Source organism: Pocillopora verrucosa, chromosome 13, assembly GCF_036669915.1.
Source record: "Pocillopora verrucosa isolate sample1 chromosome 13, ASM3666991v2, whole genome shotgun sequence".
NCBI lineage: Eukaryota > Metazoa > Cnidaria > Anthozoa > Scleractinia > Pocilloporidae > Pocillopora > Pocillopora verrucosa.
Window position 1 is genome coordinate 2577105 of NC_089324.1, and position 17572 is coordinate 2594676.

Genomic DNA, 17572 nt, shown 5'->3' on the forward strand with positions numbered 1-17572 from the left:
AACCAAACTTTTTTTAAAACTGATGTGTCCTATACCCCCTTTCATGGGCAAAAAAATGAAAGAAAACCCGGGTTGAAGAGAATTTAAGAATTAAGAACACAACTCAGAGAAATTTAATCCACTGATCAGAACCAAAATTGGACCAAGAGAACAACATTTAAATCATAAGAACAGAAACTGAGACATGAGACAGAAATTGAAGTAACAAGACAGAAATTAACACATCTGATCATTCCGCTGTTCAATCTTTGTTCTGATCAGGCCTGGGGACATGACACGATCACGGGTAGCCAAGTGAGGCCCGGGGATAATACTCAAGTGCCACTTTCGCTAGGAGCGGTCCTCTTGACTTCCAATTTCCCGTCGAAAAAAAGTTTTCTTTCATTTCCTGTCCAATTTTGGTTCTGATCAGTGACTTTCAGCGTCAACTAAATTCCTTTGTTGTGCCCTTAATTCTTAATTCTCTTCTGCCGGTCTTCTTTCATTTTTTGCATGTAGAGGGCTTAGGACACATCAGTTTTAAAAAATGTCTTGTTGTTCCCCAAAGATTAGGGAATAAAATTTGGCACTCTGGTGATTTTAGACATACTGTATTATCCAAAAACGGGTAGTCTAGCCAAAAATCACTTTTGGCTTGTGTCGACGCAAAAAAAGAGATGCGTTCTCATAATTTAAATGTTGTTCTCTTGGTTCAATTGCGGATCTGATCAGTGACTTTCAGCGTCAACTAAATTCAATTGTGTTCATTAATTTGGGTTTTGACTTGCTGATTTCTGTTCCTAATTCTTAAATTCTCTTCTGCCGGCTCAATTTCAGTTCTGATTAGAAGGAATGGAAATTGTTGGTTCTTTATGACAGAATTGAAAGAGAACATTGGCCGTGATCACATTGCACTGATACCTCTGTGGTAGTCCTCAATGGAGAGAAGCAATTTTCCCTTTTCGATAATTCTTGTAGGAACCTATCACAGACAGCGAGTATTTAACTTCTGTGAAGCAAAACTTTCGCTATCTTGCGGTGCAACACCCAAGCTACAACAATATATATTTTAACACTAAAAAATTATTGCTTTATGATTAAAATGATGCCCATATAACATAATCTAAGTTATAGGAAGTTAAAAAAAATTGACATTACTTAACTGGTAACATTTCCATATCTACTCTTTTCAACAATGATGCAACTGAAAACGCACGTGCGACGCAAATGACGGCGGTGCGCACAACGGCAGTGCGCGCTAAAAATTCCTCATCTATAATGGGGAAAGGGTTTGCAACTTGGGTGTTTTCTAAGATCTGATATTTAGAATGCTCTACAACATGATGTTCCAATGGAGGCGCCCTAAACCTTGCCAGCCTAAAATGCGCTGTCTTTTTACAACAGACTGCTCTTTCTATCGGTTCATTGGCCTAACAAACTACACAAGATGTTGGAAGAACGAGAGAAAAGTTTGTAAATCACTCTTTCACTGCTCACAATCTACGAACATTTTGAGTGTTCTACTAACATATTGAGTAGTTTATCACGCTAGTAAACGAATAGAAAGTGCAGTCTGTTACTTTTGTAACTAAAATTATATGTATCGGTACAATAAACTATTGATTTCCCACCAATCAGAGCGCTTTTTTTAAATACGAAAATAAGCGACTAAGCACTGAGAGAATACAGAGCAAGTTCTGTTGGCCGGGCCTTGTGTGAGGAGGCATTAACTCTATTAACTCTATTGTTACGATACTTACTTGATACTTACTTAGACAGCATAGTTTTCAGTGTTTAGTTTGTTATTTCGAAAAAAACCTCAATGTTAGCTGGAGTAAATTGACGACTTCCTGTGAAAAATCCACAGTTTTCACCCGAATAACCAGTGGGGTTTTTGTACGTCTGGCCGCATTCAGTATGAGAGTGTTGATTGTTTTTTGCGTCATCTGATATGTAGATATCATGTCCTACACCAAAAGTGGGTCCGTAAGAGGAACATCTGTACATTGCGTATTGCTGGTTTTGGTATTGTGTCCGCTTCACGGGATTGTATCCTTTGACGTTGTAAAGAGAGAAAACAAAAGCTTTGCTGGCTGAAGAATAAGCACAGGGACCTAAAATGAAACGATCTAGGAGCATTAGAAACTATGCGAATGAGAAAAAAATACATGATGATAACCATAAAAATTTTTTTTTATTTGCCGAACTAGAACCGAACACTTAAATTTGTCAGAGAAAATTTCAAAGAACTCGGGAGCATATTTTCACTTTTCAAAAAAAGCACTCGAGACATGGTCCGAAGTGTTGTTCAGAGGCAACATATGATCTAAAGAGAGCATTAATTAAACATCCTTCGTCTGATCCAATATGAATAATGGATACAGCGAAACACGGGGAAATGACACGAAATGGAGCTGTCAGAATCAAATCAAATCAAAACCAGACTCTAATCAAAAATCAAATCCGAAACAAGACTTTAAGTTGAAACCCGTTTCAAACGCGTTTTCAGGCTATTTACGAGTTTGTCTACTTTGGGATCGCAATTGTTAATGTGATATTTTCTGTTTCTAAGATGAACTCACTGTTACTAGAAAAGTACACAACTAATCGATTTGTTATCTGTTCTACATGTGAGAGATGTTTGCTTTTTTTTTACTCACTGCTGGTCCAGGACACGTCAGTGTATCCACCAAAGATATAACTGTTAACTTTGATGATAGTCACTGTGGGTCCCCTTCCATCGCAGTTACTGTGGAATGTCGATGCTGCCCAACCGTCCGTCTTTGCGTGCCAACACCTAACAAACCTACTACGTTCTTTATTGATAAGGACTGGGTCCAAATAAAAAAACCGTACCTTCAAGTACTGGTTGTAATCAAGACTTCGAAGTATAGCGGACAAACCAAGGCCTGAGGTGGGAAAAGAAAAGGAAAAATTACAGTTGGCCAAATAAACGAAACAAGAGCTTTGATTGGTAGTGTCGCCTTTGAATCTAAAGTGGATAATTTCATCACCCTTCGTTTGGCCCGCTAGATATGATAATCTAACATTACTGATCCGGCAAGTTAGAAAATTCCCAGCCCGTCTACCAGGCGGTATTTTAGGCGGCAGAGAGAATGAAATTTATTTTAAAGTTCACAAAGCAAGCAGGTGGACAATCAGACATGGTTTGATGCTACTCTGGTTTAAAGATTTAATGAATGTAACCGAAAAGTTACAATTCATAGACCCAACGTTTCAACACTCCTGTCTAATGTCTTCATCATCACCCCTGATGAATGCACTAGACAGGAGTGTCGAAAGATTGGGTCTATGAATTGTAACGTCTCGGTTACATTCATTAAAATCTTTGAGCCAGAGTAGCATTAAAACATGACTGAAATTTTTTTGTTAACTCAGCGTTCTTTCAAGTGGCCGTAACAATTTCGTTTAATGTAATACCCACAAACCCCCGCGGCAACTCAGACAAGTCCTGTCAGGCTCGTCACGTAACGCGTTGCGTGACGAACTTAAATGAATACTACTAAAAGACTTTATAAGCCTACACATACCCTCATAAATTAAAATGACAAAAAGTAAGCTTTTCGTAATCTAGCAACACAACTTTCTGAGAATATTTCTACAATACGCGATTTGATTTTGCTACAGGCCCTACAAAGTATTTATCCTTGGAAAGGGGTGTTTTTCTTGATTACCTGCTTCATAGAATACTTCGACGTCCGTTGGAGAGAAATTAGACCCCCCTGTAAAAAAACCACAGTTACCAGTTGAGTACCCTGAGGGTTTCGTGTACGTGGAACCGCATCTGGTGTAGGAGTTTTGGTTTTTTCCAGAGCCGTCGGATATGTAGATATCATGACCATACCCAGCGCCAAAGGTAGGTCCATACGCACTGCATCTGTACATTGCATATTGCTGATTTTGGTATTGCGTCAACTTTACGGGATTGTATCCTTTGGCGTTATAGAGAGAGTAGATGAAAGCTTCACTGGCGTAGGAATAACCTGCGCAAGAACCAGCTGAAATAGAAGAGCAATGTGGTCATACATTAAAAAGTTGAAAGAAAACATAAACCCCCTGAGGAAGGGAGGGGAAGTTCATTTTCTATCATGAGCTGGACGGGGTGATTTTTTCCAGTTTAGAGATTTGTGAAAGGGAGGGAGATATTTTGCGAGTTTTGGTATAAAAACTAGTACGAAAAACAATTGACCCCTTTGGTCTAAGTGTTGTCATTACTAGATGTTTTAGGATGTAATGTTGTTCTGCAGGTGAATCAAATAAGAAACATTTCTATAGACGACATGGTGTGAAAAAATCTTGATGGGAAAAAAACCAATATGAAATAAGAGAAGCATCTTTTCAAATTTCCTCCAGCACCCTCTTCCCCCCCCCCCCCCTTTAGATCCCAAAAGGAATTATAGTTGATCCTATAAAATTGTCTTGTCCCCTCTTAAAAATTTGATATGCCTGCCTCCGCTCCAGGACACATCAGTATATCCACCAAATGTGTACTCGTTCACTTTGACGATTGTCACTGTGGGTCCCCTTCCATCGCAGTTGCTGTGGAATGTCGATGCCGCCCAGCCGTCAGTCTTAGCATGCCAACACCTAACAAAGTCAGTACGGGATGCAGTGGGAAGAACTGGGTCTAAAAACGAAATCAGTTTTCCCAAGTATTTATTGGGGTCCAGGCCTCTAAGTATAGTAGATGCACCAAGGCCACCTGTGAGCGTAAAAGAAACTCGAATGTAAATTATAGTAACAGACGTTCGAGAATATAGAAAGATCTTATTTATTTTTCAGAACAGTGGGAGTTTTTCACAAAAATTAGAGTATCAGATCTTCTTATTAACAGGACGAGGTGCCAACCATGTGATCCCATTTAAACTCAATATTTCCCTGTGCACTTATTGTGTGACGAACTCAAATGAATGCTGCGAAAGAGACTTTATAAGCTTACACATTCCTTTGAAATGACAAAAAAAATTAAGCTATCTGTACTCTAGAAAAACAACTTTCTGAGAATATTTCGAAAATATACTACATGATTTTTCTACAGGCCACACTAAGTATCTATTTTCGGAAAGGGGTGTTTTTCTTGATTACCTGCTTCATAGAATACTTCCACGTCCGTTGGAGAGAAATATGACCCCCCTGTAAAAAAACCATAGTCACCATAAGAGTACCCAGAGGGTATCGTGTATGTGTAACCGCATCTGGTGTAGGAGTTTTGGTTGTTTCTAGAGCCGTCTGATATGAAGATATCATGACCACCCCCAAAGGTGGGTCCACACGTATTACATCTGTACATTGCATATTGCTGATTTCGGTATTGTGTTAACTTTACGGGATTGTATCCTTTGACGTTATAGAGAGAGAAGATGAAAGCTTTATTGGCGTAGGAATAAGCGCAGGAACCAGCTGAAATAGAAAAACGTTGTGATCATACATTAAAAAGTTGGAAGAAAACACGGACGCTCTGAGAAGGGGGGGGGCAGTTCATTTTCTATCATGAGCTAGACGGGGAGTTTTTTTTCCAGATTAGAGATTTGTGAAAAGGAGGGAGATATGAAATTAGAAGATCCTCGCAGCTAAGAACACTACTGAAACTAGTAGTTGTAAGTAGGACCTGAAAAAAATTTCAGGCCCGTACGGGATTTGAACCCATGACCTCTGCGATACCGGTGCAGCGCTCTACCAATTGAGCTAACAAGCCAACTGGGAGCTGGTCAATGAATTGGGTACAAATAAACATCCGAGTGAATGAAGATTTTAGATATATGAAAATTCACATATTTGCACTGCGGTGGAAAGATGAAATTAGAAGATCCTCGCAGCTAAGAACACTACTGAAACTAGTAGTTGTAAGTAGGACCTGAAAAAAATTTCAGGCCCGTACGGGATTTGAACCCATGACCTCTGCGATACCGGTGCAGCGCTCTACCAATTGAGCTAACAAGCCAACTGGGAGCTGGTCAATGAATTGGGTACAAATAAACATCCGAGTGAATGAAGATTTTAGATATATGAAAATTCACATATTTGCACTGCGGTGGAAAGATGAAATTAGAAGATCCTCGCAGCTAAGAACACTACTGAAACTAGTAGTTGTAAGTAGGACCTGAAAAAAATTTCAGGCCCGTACGGGATTTGAACCCATGACCTCTGCGATACCGGTGCAGCGCTCTACCAATTGAGCTAACAAGCCAACTGGGAGCTGGTCAATGAATTGGGTACAAATAAACATCCGAGTGAATGAAGATTTTAGATATATGAAAATTCACATATTTGCACTGCGGTGGAAAGATGAAATTAGAAGATCCTCGCAGCTAAGAACACTACTGAAACTAGTAGTTGTAAGTAGGACCTGAAAAGAATCTTCATTCACTCGGATGTTTATTTGTACCCAATTCATTGACCAGCTCCCAGTTGGCTTGTTAGCTCAATTGGTAGAGCGCTGCACCGGTATCGCAGAGGTCATGGGTTCAAATCCCGTACGGGCCTGAAATTTTTTTCAGGTCCTACTTACAACTACTAGTTTCAGTAGTGTTCTTAGCTGCGAGGATCTTCTAATTTCATCTTTCCACCGCAGTGCAAATATGTGAATTTTCATATATCTAAAATCTTCATTCACTCGGATGTTTATTTGTACCCAATTCATTGACCAGCTCCCAGTTGGCTTGTTAGCTCAATTGGTAGAGCGCTGCACCGGTATCGCAGAGGTCATGGGTTCAAATCCCGTACGGGCCTGAAATTTTTTTTTCAGGTCCTACTTACAACTACTAGTTTCAGTAGTGTTCTTAGCTGCGAGGATCTTCTAATTTCATCTTTCCACCGCAGTGCAAATATGTGAATTTTCATATATCTAAAATCTTCAGGAGGGAGATATGTTACTAGTTTGGGTATAGAAATACCTCCAAAAACAATTATGAAAGATTTGAGGGGTTATTCTGAAGAAAAGGGAGTAAATGTTTTGAGACTTAAAGGAAAAGATCCCTTTGTTCTAAGTGTTGTCATTACTAGACGTGTTAGGATGTAGTGTTGTTCTGTAGGTGTATCAAATAGGAAACATTTCTATAGACGATATAGGTGTGAAGAAATCTTGATGGCCAAAAAACTAATATAAAATAATAAAGGCTAAGCGCTTTTATCAGAGGAGCATCATTTAAAATTTCCTTCAACACCCTCTCCCCTCCCCCTTGAATCCCAAAAGGAACGATAGTTGATCCTATATAGTTGTCTTATTTCCTCTTAAAAAAATTTGATATTCCTGCCTCCGCTCCAGGACACATCAGTATATCCACCAAATATGTACTCGTTGACTTTGATGATTGTCACTGTAGGTCCCCTCCCATCGCAGTTGCTGTGGAATGTCGATGCCGCCCAGCTGTCAGTCTTAGCATGCCAACACCTAACAAAGTCAGTACGGGATGCAGTGGGAAGAACTGGGTCTAAAAACGAAATCAGCTTTCCCAAGTACTTATTGGGGTCCAGGCCTCTAAGTATAATAGATGCACCAAGGCCACCTATGTGCATAAAAGAAACTCGAATGTAAATTACAATAACAGACGTTCTAGAGTATAGAAAGATGTTATTTCTTCTTTCACAACCTAGGGAGTTTTTCGCAAAAATTAGGGTCCCACATCTTAATCACAGGACAAGGTGATCCCATTCAAACTCAATATTTCCCTGTGCACTTATTGTGTGACGAACTTAAATGAATGCGGCGAAAGAGACTTTACAGGCTTACATATTCCTTTGAAATGACAAAAAGTAAGCTATCTGTACTCTAGAAAAACAACTTTCTGAGGATGTTTCTACAATACACGATTTGATTTTACTACAGGCCACACTAAGTATTTATTTTCGGAAAGGGGTGTTTTTCTTGATTACCTGCTTCATAGAATACTTCGACGTCCGTTGGAGAGAAATTAGACCCCCCTGTAAAAAAACCACAGTCACCATAAGAGTACCCAGAGGGTATCGTGTATGTGTAACCGCATCTGGTGTAGGAGTTTTGGTTTTTTCCAGAGCCGTCGGATATGTAGATATCATGACCACCCCCAAAGGTGGGTCCACACGTATTACATCTGTACATTGCATATTGCTGATTTCGGTATTGTGTTAACTTTACGGGATTGTATCCTTTGACGTTATAGAGAGAGAAGATGAAAGCTTTATTGGCGTAGGAATAAGTGCAAGAACCAGCTGAAATAAAAGAACGATGTGATCGTACATTAAAAAGTTGGAAGAAAACACGGACCCTCTGAGAAGGGGGGGGGGGGCAGTTCATTTTCTATCATGAGCTAGACAGGGAGTTTTTTTTTCCAGATTAGAGATTTGTGAAAGGGAGGGAGATATTTTACTAGTTTGGATATTGAAACGCGTACCAAAAACAGTTATGGAAGATTTGAGGGGTTATTCTGAGGAAAAGCGAGTAAATATTTTGAGACTTAAAGGAAAAGATCCCTTTGTTCTAAGTGTTGTCATTACTAGACGTGTTAGGATGTAATGTTGTTCTGCAGGTGTATCAAATAGGAAACATTTCTATAGACAATATAGGTGTGAAGAAATCTTGAAAGCCAAAAAACTAATATAAAATAATAAAGGCTAAGCGCTCTTATCCGAGGAGCATCATTTCAAATTTCCTTCAGCACCCTCTCCCCCCCCCCCCTTGAATCCCAAAAGGAACGGTAGTTGATCCTATATAATTGTCTTGTTTCCTCTTAAAAAAATTTGATATGCCTGCCTCCGCTCCAGGACACATCAGTATATCCACCAAATATGTACTCGTTCACTTTGACGATTGTCACTGTGGGTCCCCTCCCATCGCAGTTGCTGTGGAATTTCGATGCCACCCAGCCGTCAGTCTTAGCATGCCAACACCTAACAAAGTCAGTACGGGATGTACCGGGAAGAACTGGCTCTAAAAACGAAATCAGCTTTCCCAAATATTTATTGGGGTCCAGGCTTCCAAGTATTATAGATGCACCAAGGCCACCTGTGTGCGTAAAAGAAACTCGAACGAAAATTATAATAACAGACGTTCTAGAATAGAGCTCAATATTTTCCTGTGCATTTATTTTGAAAACATATCAACTGAATTTCACGAGGAACTATTTTCTTAAGTTCGTATAAAATTGGGAAATGACAAGCAAAAACCAAAAGTTCAGTTTACCTAGGTTGAATTGTCTGCTTCAGCCCGACTCAGCGATTCAATTTCATGGCAAAGCAAGATCTAGATCAATTTTTTTCCTGACTTAGTTGATGTGCACTGATATCCCGGAACTGAGATACAATTCACTTACCACTGCTGCCACGATAACCTGAATAGTATTTCGCTGCTGAATATGGTTCAGCACATGCGCTTTTAGAATCCCTGACCGTTGCAAAGGATTCTAGAGTTTATATATTCATTCATCGTATATTTACGACAGGGTTATAAGTGTTTCTGTACAATAACTTACCTATTTCGAAGAAAACTTCAATGTCAGATGGAGTAAAATAATGGCTTCCTGTGAAAAATCCACATTTTACACCTGAATAACCCGTGGGGTTGGAGTAAGTCTGGCCGCATTCAGTATAAGAATGTTGATTGTTTACGGCGTCGTCATATATGCGGATGTCATGTCCCGAGCCAAAAGTGGGTCCGTAATAGGAACATGTGTACATTGCGTATTGCTGGTATCGGTATTGTGTCAGCTTCACAGGATTGTATCCTTTGACGTTGTTAAATGAGAATAAAAAGGCTTTGGTAGCGTAAGACCCAAAACAGGAACCTAAAATGTTGATTAAAATGGAAATGCAGAGATGCATCCAAAGTTTAGACTGGTAGAGGATCAGGGACAAGCCCCAAAAAGCAAATTTTGTTTTTGGCCGTTTTTACATTTAAGATCGAGTTATGGATAGTTTCTTAATTCAAACGATAAGAAAATCAAGATACAAAACATAATGGATCGGTCCTTTGATGTTGTTGATCTGAGGGAGAAGAGAAAGGCTTTCTAAGCATGGGAGTTCCCACATGAACCTGTATTATGGGTGGCGTTGTAAGAACATTAGAACTATTAGTCAATTGTTAGACCATCCTACGATTCCTTGAGGTCTCTCGAAAAAGAGAAGTGGGATGATCTACGAATGGATGACAATGGGTACAACTGCAGCGAATTTTGAAGCATCTATAAACTCGCTATGGCGGTTAACCAACCCTTACTAAAGTCTTATTAACGAGAGCACTTCGAAGGGTCATAGCGGAGCCCTGAGATACGTCAGTCATTCTTATACCAAGTGTGACATGGTATATCGCGTTTTTCTCGCGCCTCGCGCAGCTTTTGTTCCTGTCCTATGTTTTGATTGGCCCGTTTTAATGAACTTGGTTTTGGCTTTGCGACACTCATTAAGTGAGAATAAAAAGGCTTTGGTGGCGAAAGACCAATCACAGGTACCTAAAATGTTGATTAAAAGGGACACGCAGGGATGCATTCAAAGATTAGACAGGTTTACGATCTGGGACCAGCCCCAAAAAGCTGTTTTTTACATTCAAGATTGAGTTGTGGATAGTTTTGAAATTCAAAGAATGAGAATATCATGTGACGAAACAAAGGTGGATCGGTTTTTTGAGAAACGATTCAAAAAACTATTGCTTAGATTTCTCTCCTATGACATGGCTTTGGGCCCGTAAAGTTACCAAGAATTTCAAGAAACACCTTTTGGGGGACATTTTTTTTTTCTGTTTTAGACACCAAGCTAGATTATTCAAAAACGTACTCACCGCTTGGTCCCCAGGACACATCAGTGTATCCACCAAATATGTAATCGTTCACTTTGATGATTGTCACTGTGGGTCCCCTCCCATCACAGTTGCTATGGAATGTCGATGCCGCCCAGCCGTCTATCTTAGCGTGCCAACACTTCACAAACCTGCTCCACTCTGAACTCAGGAGGACTGGCTCTAGGTAGGAAAGCAGCTTACCTGTGTAGTTTTTGTAGTCGAGGCTGGTAAGAATAACGGAACTATTAAGGCCACCTATACGAAAAACCGAAAAAGGGAGAAAAGGTAAGGATTGCCCTACCTTGAAGTTTTGGCGTCATGTTGCATTCCTCATCTTGGTGGTGGTAATGTCTACAACTTGCTTTTTCGTTTTTACGAATTACAGCGTGACAACCGTTGTGTGACGCACATCGATCTAAGACACAACTTGCCTTTCCGACCCCGTGTGAACTGGGAAGTGCTCTTATGGAAACACTGTCTCCCTTATAGACGTGTTTACACGATGAAAGCGTGTTTTTATGACATTCCAGATTGCTAAACCCAGTACACCTGATCATATCTCGCCTCGTTATTTGCACCAACTAATGTTTTCTTAGAATTAGAGGAAACCACGCGATAAAAACGTGATAAGAATGAAAAATTAAGAATTAAGGTTGATCAACATAGAAAGTTCAAAGGATTCGCATTTGATTTGACCGTATTACTGCCGACCCAAACATCAGAATCACGGGAATAAAAGAAATAATCACCAAGTTATGAAGCTCTTGATTGTCAAACAAATTTCCTTGACAGTACCATACAGTATGTATGAATTCCGTCTTGCCTAGGGTCTTGGTCTCGATTCAGGACCGCCTCACGTTAAAAATATATATATATTTGACAACTAATTTCCAAAGAGTTATAAGCTTCATATGACGGTGAAGAAAGATAGAGAATGCGAAATGCGAGGAACAAAACAAACTGAGGTCGCTCGTGCCTCAATGTTAGTTAAACTCACGAAAAAGTAGCTGGTACTGAAGCAAGTGCTGTCCGACCTTATTAACAGGTGGTAAGGATCTTATTTACATTGGGTACTATTATCCTGTTGTTGTACCTGCCTATTGAGGAATTACCAAAGAGAATAATGGCTACTAAAATTAATCGCATTTTGAAACTTTCAATTAGTCAAAAAAACTCACGTTAACATTTCTGCAGCTTTTTTGACTATGGAAAAAGTTCTGAGTGATTTGGCTGATCGAGATAGAAAGTTCGACATAGTTGTAAGCAACAAACTGTAAAGATCAATGAAACTGTTTCTTTTTTAAGGGGGGGATGGTAAGTTAGGCGCCAAGTGAGACGTATTCTTCAACCCTTTAACCCCTAAGACAGTTTGGCATTTAATTTCTCCTCACCGTATTACCGCCGAACCAAACATCAGAATCATGGGAATAAATGAAATAATCATCAAGTTATAAAGCTGTTGATTTTCAAACAAATTCCCTTGGCAGCACCACACGGTATGCATAGAGAGCAGCGAGGAGAATATCTGTACTGGTGCTAAGGAGTAAGGGGTCATAATGCGGCCCGTTTTCAGGACGAATTCCATCTTGGTCTCGATTCAGGACCGACTCATGTTAAAAAAAATATATTTTCCAAAATTGTAAGCTTCATATGACGATACAGAAAGATAGAGAAGGCGAAATACGAGTATCATAACAAACTGAGGTCACTCGTATTTCAATGTTAGTTAAACTCACGAAAATAGCAGCTTGTTCCGTTTCCTTGGTACCAGGAATTACAGGTGCATCGATAGGAACCAACGGTATTGTTGCAGTAGGCATTGACGTCACAGTCATGCGATTTATTGGCACATTCGTCGACATCTGAGAGAACGTATCAAAAACTAAATGGCTTGAGTTCAAGAGCAAAAGTCGATCGAAAATGACTGTTATTGGCGAAAGTGTCTCGCTGTATAAGCAATTGAACGTGACATGGTGTGGGAAATAATTCCAATCGGTTATTTAAGCAATTTGTTTTAATCGAGTGTCCAGATTAAGCCGGGATTGTTTTGGTTTTGCTTTGTTTTAAAATGACTTGCTTCAGGCAATAGTGAAAGTCATTTCACTAACTTACCGACACACTTTTTTCCGTTTCTAGTAAAACCAGCTTTGCACGAGCAACTGTGAGAACCGATGGTGTTCACGCACTCAGCGTTAACGTCACACACGGGAATGGTCGAATTACACTCGTCCACGTCTGAAAAAACGGAATAGTCTGCGGTTAGTTTAAAAGCAAAAAGGAGGGTATTCGCCAATTGCTTCCGGCGGGAGCCAAAATTTTGCTTTGTACGACCCCATCAGGAAGCAAAATTTCCCCTTCCCTATTCGTTAAATTTCGTCACTATAAAGTTGTGATAGCAATTTGCTATTGAATGATTATCTCTGTGTCAAAAAAGAAATTTTTTCATTCTATTTGACTTGTTCTCAAATTGATCAGTTTAAGAGAGATTATAGCATTCCTTCATAGCTTTGTTTCCGTCAGATATCTTACTATTTTTATTTTGTTTTGTTTTGCTTTATTTTCTCATTTCACCCTATGAATATTGGGATGGGGAGAGGGGGGGTCAGGTGGTTGCAGTCTACCCATAACATCTCTGTCAACGTTTTTGCTCGTGGTTAACCGACTTTTGTCTGTAGAAGATGTGAATTGATAAACGCTTGAATCCACCTTCGGTTTTCATGTCACAAGGAGCCAGAACAGTCCTCTCGGGTACAATCGAGTGAAACCAGTATTTGCCGCTGACCGCTTGTCCTCCTTCGCTCATTTTGATTTCCTGGCAAGTCTCCGCAGGCAGCTCAGGAATGGAACCGAGAGGGACTGAAAGAAATAGCAATCATAGTGGCATAGTATTCCAAGTAAGCAAGATTTGATGTTCGTCTTGGGGGTGTGGACACTCAATTTGAGGGCGACTTGACTTAAGGCAATAAAGGGAAGTGATGTGACACAATTTATTAATTTTGGGTTGAAATTCTGCGCTCTGAAAATGTCTTTAAAGGGAAGAAGACAGTAAAAAATTTTACAAACCTCGTTTGTAATCTCGCTTAAAGTAAAATCTCTCAGGGTTCGGAACATAATCCTCTGGTCTGGCCTCCTTGGTTCGGTTACTCAGTTCACAAATGTCTTGCGTAAAGACGTAGTTGAAACTTTGACATCTGACGTCAGCATAGCATCCCCGCAAGCACACATCTGAAAGACCAGCCCCCGTGATCCTCTTGAAGATGTGGCGTTGTAGCATCATCCCAAATTTGGAAACTTCCGGCTGGCCCGTAGCCTCCCATTGCTGTGCAACTGTACAGCATAACAGCACGGTTTTGATCAACAGCCCTACTGCGTACAAGACCTTTTTGGCCGTTTTCTCTCGACGCATGTTTGGGAAAAAACGTTCCCTGAAAAGAAAAGGCAAATAATCTGCTAAGCTAAAACTTGCCCTACACTTCTTTTTCATCTGTAGACTGGCTTTTCGTGAGTTTACGATCAACATGCATGCTTCTATCTTTGTAATTTGACTTTATTTTCATAAGTTTATTTTTTAAGGATTACAAGCACAGAAAAGTCATGCATATTTATCAAACTGGACCTCAAATTTGAGAAAAGGGATGTTTCTTTGATGCCAAAACTTATTTAGTCATTCGATATTTGCGGTTTTTAACCATTAGCTTGATTTGCATTGTGGTCAGGAAATGCAATATGAAATAAATTATGGAGAAAGGCTGGTTAGAGCTGTATTAGTAAGGATTGTTCGTAAGGAGCTGTTAACGAGTTAGAATTTGGAGTTTGTCCGTTACCACTTGAACAGCGATCGAAAACCGATTGTTGGCGACTGGAGGTCGTAATACGAACTCGAAATTCTACTTGTGAGCAAACCTCAAAGCTTCTTCAAGTTAGGATTTTGAGTCGGATTTCGGGCTTGATTTTCGAGTTGCAATTTCCAGTAAAGCAAGGCATAGAACTTGAAAAGAAGCCGAAATACTTCGTTTCATTTTTGCGGACTGCAAAATTGACATAATTCATCCTGCATGACATAATTTTAGTCAGATCCATACGCTTTGTTTTGTTTAAGAATTGTTCATACTAATCAGTTATTCAAGACTCGGAGTTCTTGTTGTCTCCTACTTGTTTTTGAAAACTTTTACGATCCTTCCGGCAAAAATTCGTTTTATTCTTGATGCTCGCTCTATTTTACCAGCCGGACTTACTAAACTTTTCAAGCTGCAAAGTGGGGACATCGTGAAATTGTTTTTTGAACTCATTAATAAAGAATTTTCAGGTTATCCTTACATGCAAGTAAGGTTACAAAAAAGATTGAAATAAAACGTTAAGTACCGCGTGATAAAACCTACATAAACTTCCATAAATAAGGAATTATAAAATAGCGCTCGTGCTAGCCCTATTTAAGTCCTATTGAGCCGCTGAGAACAAAATCCTTATTTACGCACGCGCGTAAACAAAATTATTTCCTACCGTTTTCTCCAAGAATGTTTCTTTGCTGGTGATTCTTGTCTGTATGTTAGTGTAGCTCCCTAATTCAAAGACGAAGCTGAAGTTTTACATCTTAGTCAGGTCCATACGCTTTGTTTTGCAAATTGTTGAAAGTAATCAATTATTTAAGACCCGGATTCCTTGTAAGTCTCCTACTTGTTTTTGAAAACTTAAGCGATCCTTCCGGCAAAAATTCGTTTTTTTGTGATAATCACTCAATTTTACCGCCACAAATGTCAGAAAACAAAAATACTGTGAAACAGCACTTCTAAACAGCGAGACAATAAAACGGTGGACCGAATAGGCATTCTAAATCTAAGCTGATATCAAAGAAGCTTTTCAGTTTTGTGGCTGTGCGAGTTTACTAGACGTTGACTTGCTTCTTTTTTTTTTTTCCCGCTTTGACTTTAAGTCAGATTATAAATTGGCAAATTGATGAAATCTCTTTCGCGTAAAAATAAGGAAAGGAAAGTGTTCCACAACTTTGCGCCACAAAGGAAGTCATAGAAAGTTGTAAAAAGTAGATAAAAAGAAACGCCATTTGAACTTCTTCATTCACTAGCAAATATTGCCATAATTAAAAGGTTTCCTATCACCTGTGAAGAATACTATGGCCATATTCACATTGCTGCATTGGGACGTGAAATTCGAGATGTAATACAGAGAATTTCCAATATGAATTAAAATGTCCTTTTTGGTCAGATTGTTTGAAAAAAGTGATGTAAAGCTCTTGTTTTGAATCCTTCGATTTAAAAAATTATCCTTACGCTGTTAGTTGGAGAATTAAAAATATCAAGTCAAATTTAACATATTTTCCGTCAGCAGCAAAAAGGGAAAAGCAAATCCTATACAAGGACTGTAAAACTCAAAACTAATCGCTTTCAAGTTGAGCTTTCTTCAGATGCGAGGGATTATCGCATCGAATTCGTTCTGACAAGTTTTCTCCTTTTTGTTTTCTCAAAATGAAGAAGTTGTGTGTTCCAAATAGTTCAAATGTAGTTTTCCATTCGTCGAGTGTTCACTAGTGTTAAATAAAACTGGCTTACCTTTCAAGATGCAACACCTTTGCTGTAAGAAATTCAAAACTTATTAAAAAGAATACTGTCATTAGCATTTGTTGTTGTAGACTTTTAGCTGCAGTCACAGTAGTCAAGTGAAAAACTCTTATCAATAATTAATTTGTTGTTCCTGTCTGATCCTTACCAATATATCACACTGCTTTTTTACAGTCTTGTAACGGCATAAAATTTATAAATTAATATCGCAACTTTTCGTAGCAGTATGAGTGTCTCGAATGTTACTTTGCGTAAATAGAAACATATTTTACGTTCTCAAACTTGCCATCCGCCGTAAAGATAAAAAAGGACTCTGTAATGATAAAGGGAATCGCACGCACTCTGAAAGGTAAATTAAAAATAAGGAATAATTCTCTTTTGTTCCTTACAGACACACAGTTATTTCGCAATAAAGAAGTAATTATCAGTTTAAATAGACTTTTTACATTACACACATCGAACCTCTACACAGGTTTCTTTTTTTATTTCATTCAGTTATACTTTATTTTTGTATCATCATTTGGTTATAAATTATTTCGTGAACACGAATCATCAAGTGTAAATAGTTTCATTAACTTGAACAAAAAGGGACGCACGATTCATTGAATGAACACATTAAAATTTCATGAGAGAAAAGGCGTCCTGCATTCTTAAAACATGAATGAAGATAACCCCTACTCCTCTTTAAGTGAATTCCGTGTGATATAAAAATGAAAATAAAAAGAAAATAATGCTTGTTTTTTCGATATCATTCAAAATCGAAGAAGGAGTTAAAACTATTCAATATAAAAAGCACGGTGTTTTCAATATTCTTATATTTTAACTATGTTTGTAGCTACAGTACACAATTTCAGTCGTGTTGGTGAAGGACAAGTCCTCATATCTGCGTAGTTCTCCATGTTAATTGTATTTTTTATTTCTTATCGTGGTGGCTTGGAAAACATTTTAAATGTTATAATACACAGCGAGAATCTTGCGATTATAACCGGCAATAATTCTTAAAAACAAATTAGGACAACCCCTCTTTTTTTTCTATAACAATGATAGCTGGAATCGATCTCACCGAGAAAGGAAGGATATTCTCTCTTCCACGCAATTTTCTTTAAAACCCCTCGCCCTCCAAAACGTCATAAGAATCAATGATCGTTTATTATGGGTTGTTAAGCTTGGACATGTCGACTTCTGCTCAAAACAGATGCTCGTAAATAGTTCAGCATAATATGCTGACATATTATTGTATAAGATTCTACTT

The 17572-nt window shown here is 38.8% G+C and overlaps 2 protein-coding genes across 2 annotated transcripts; both read right to left on the reverse strand.

Moving 5' to 3' along the window:
• Positions 1 to 1546: 1546 nt before the first annotated feature.
• LOC131797909 (uncharacterized) lies at positions 1547 to 16376 on the reverse strand. The gene is made up of 13 exons (XM_066160554.1): positions 16312 to 16376; positions 13811 to 14172; positions 13454 to 13603; positions 12860 to 12982; positions 12484 to 12609; positions 10748 to 11002; positions 9447 to 9758; positions 8723 to 8980; positions 7873 to 8187; positions 4451 to 4702; positions 3675 to 3998; positions 2640 to 2888; positions 1547 to 2093 (listed from the first exon to the last, which is right to left on the reverse strand). The coding sequence occupies exons 1-13, from the start codon at positions 16371 to 16373 to the stop codon at positions 1774 to 1776; spliced, it is 3108 nt and encodes a 1035-aa protein (XP_066016651.1). The 5' UTR covers positions 16374 to 16376; the 3' UTR covers positions 1547 to 1773.
• On the reverse strand, positions 5045 to 7515 carry LOC136277783 (uncharacterized). The gene is made up of 2 exons (XM_066160481.1): positions 7254 to 7515; positions 5045 to 5400 (listed from the first exon to the last, which is right to left on the reverse strand). The coding sequence occupies exons 1-2, from the start codon at positions 7513 to 7515 to the stop codon at positions 5045 to 5047; spliced, it is 618 nt and encodes a 205-aa protein (XP_066016578.1).
• Positions 16377 to 17572: the final 1196 nt, after the last annotated feature.

Bases quoted from the DNA above. Each gene is read 5' to 3' on its own strand.
- LOC131797909 (XM_066160554.1), bottom strand. From the start codon at position 16,373: ATGACAGTATTCTTTTTAATAAGTTTTGAATTTCTTACAGCAAAGGTG. The intron at 12,610-12,859 runs GTAAGTTAGTGA...ACGTTCTCTCAG, and splicing joins AAACGGAAAAAAGTGTGTCG to ATGTCGACGAATGTGCCAAT. The intron at 2,094-2,639 runs GTGAGTAAAAAA...GTTTCATTTTAG, and splicing joins TGACGTGTCCTGGACCAGCA to GTCCCTGTGCTTATTCTTCA.
- LOC136277783 (XM_066160481.1), bottom strand. From the start codon at position 7,515: ATGCACATAGGTGGCCTTGGTGCATCTATTATACTTAGAGGCCTGGAC. The intron at 5,401-7,253 runs GCAGGAATATCA...TTTCTATTTCAG, and splicing joins TGATGTGTCCTGGAGCGGAG to CTGGTTCCTGCGCTTATTCC.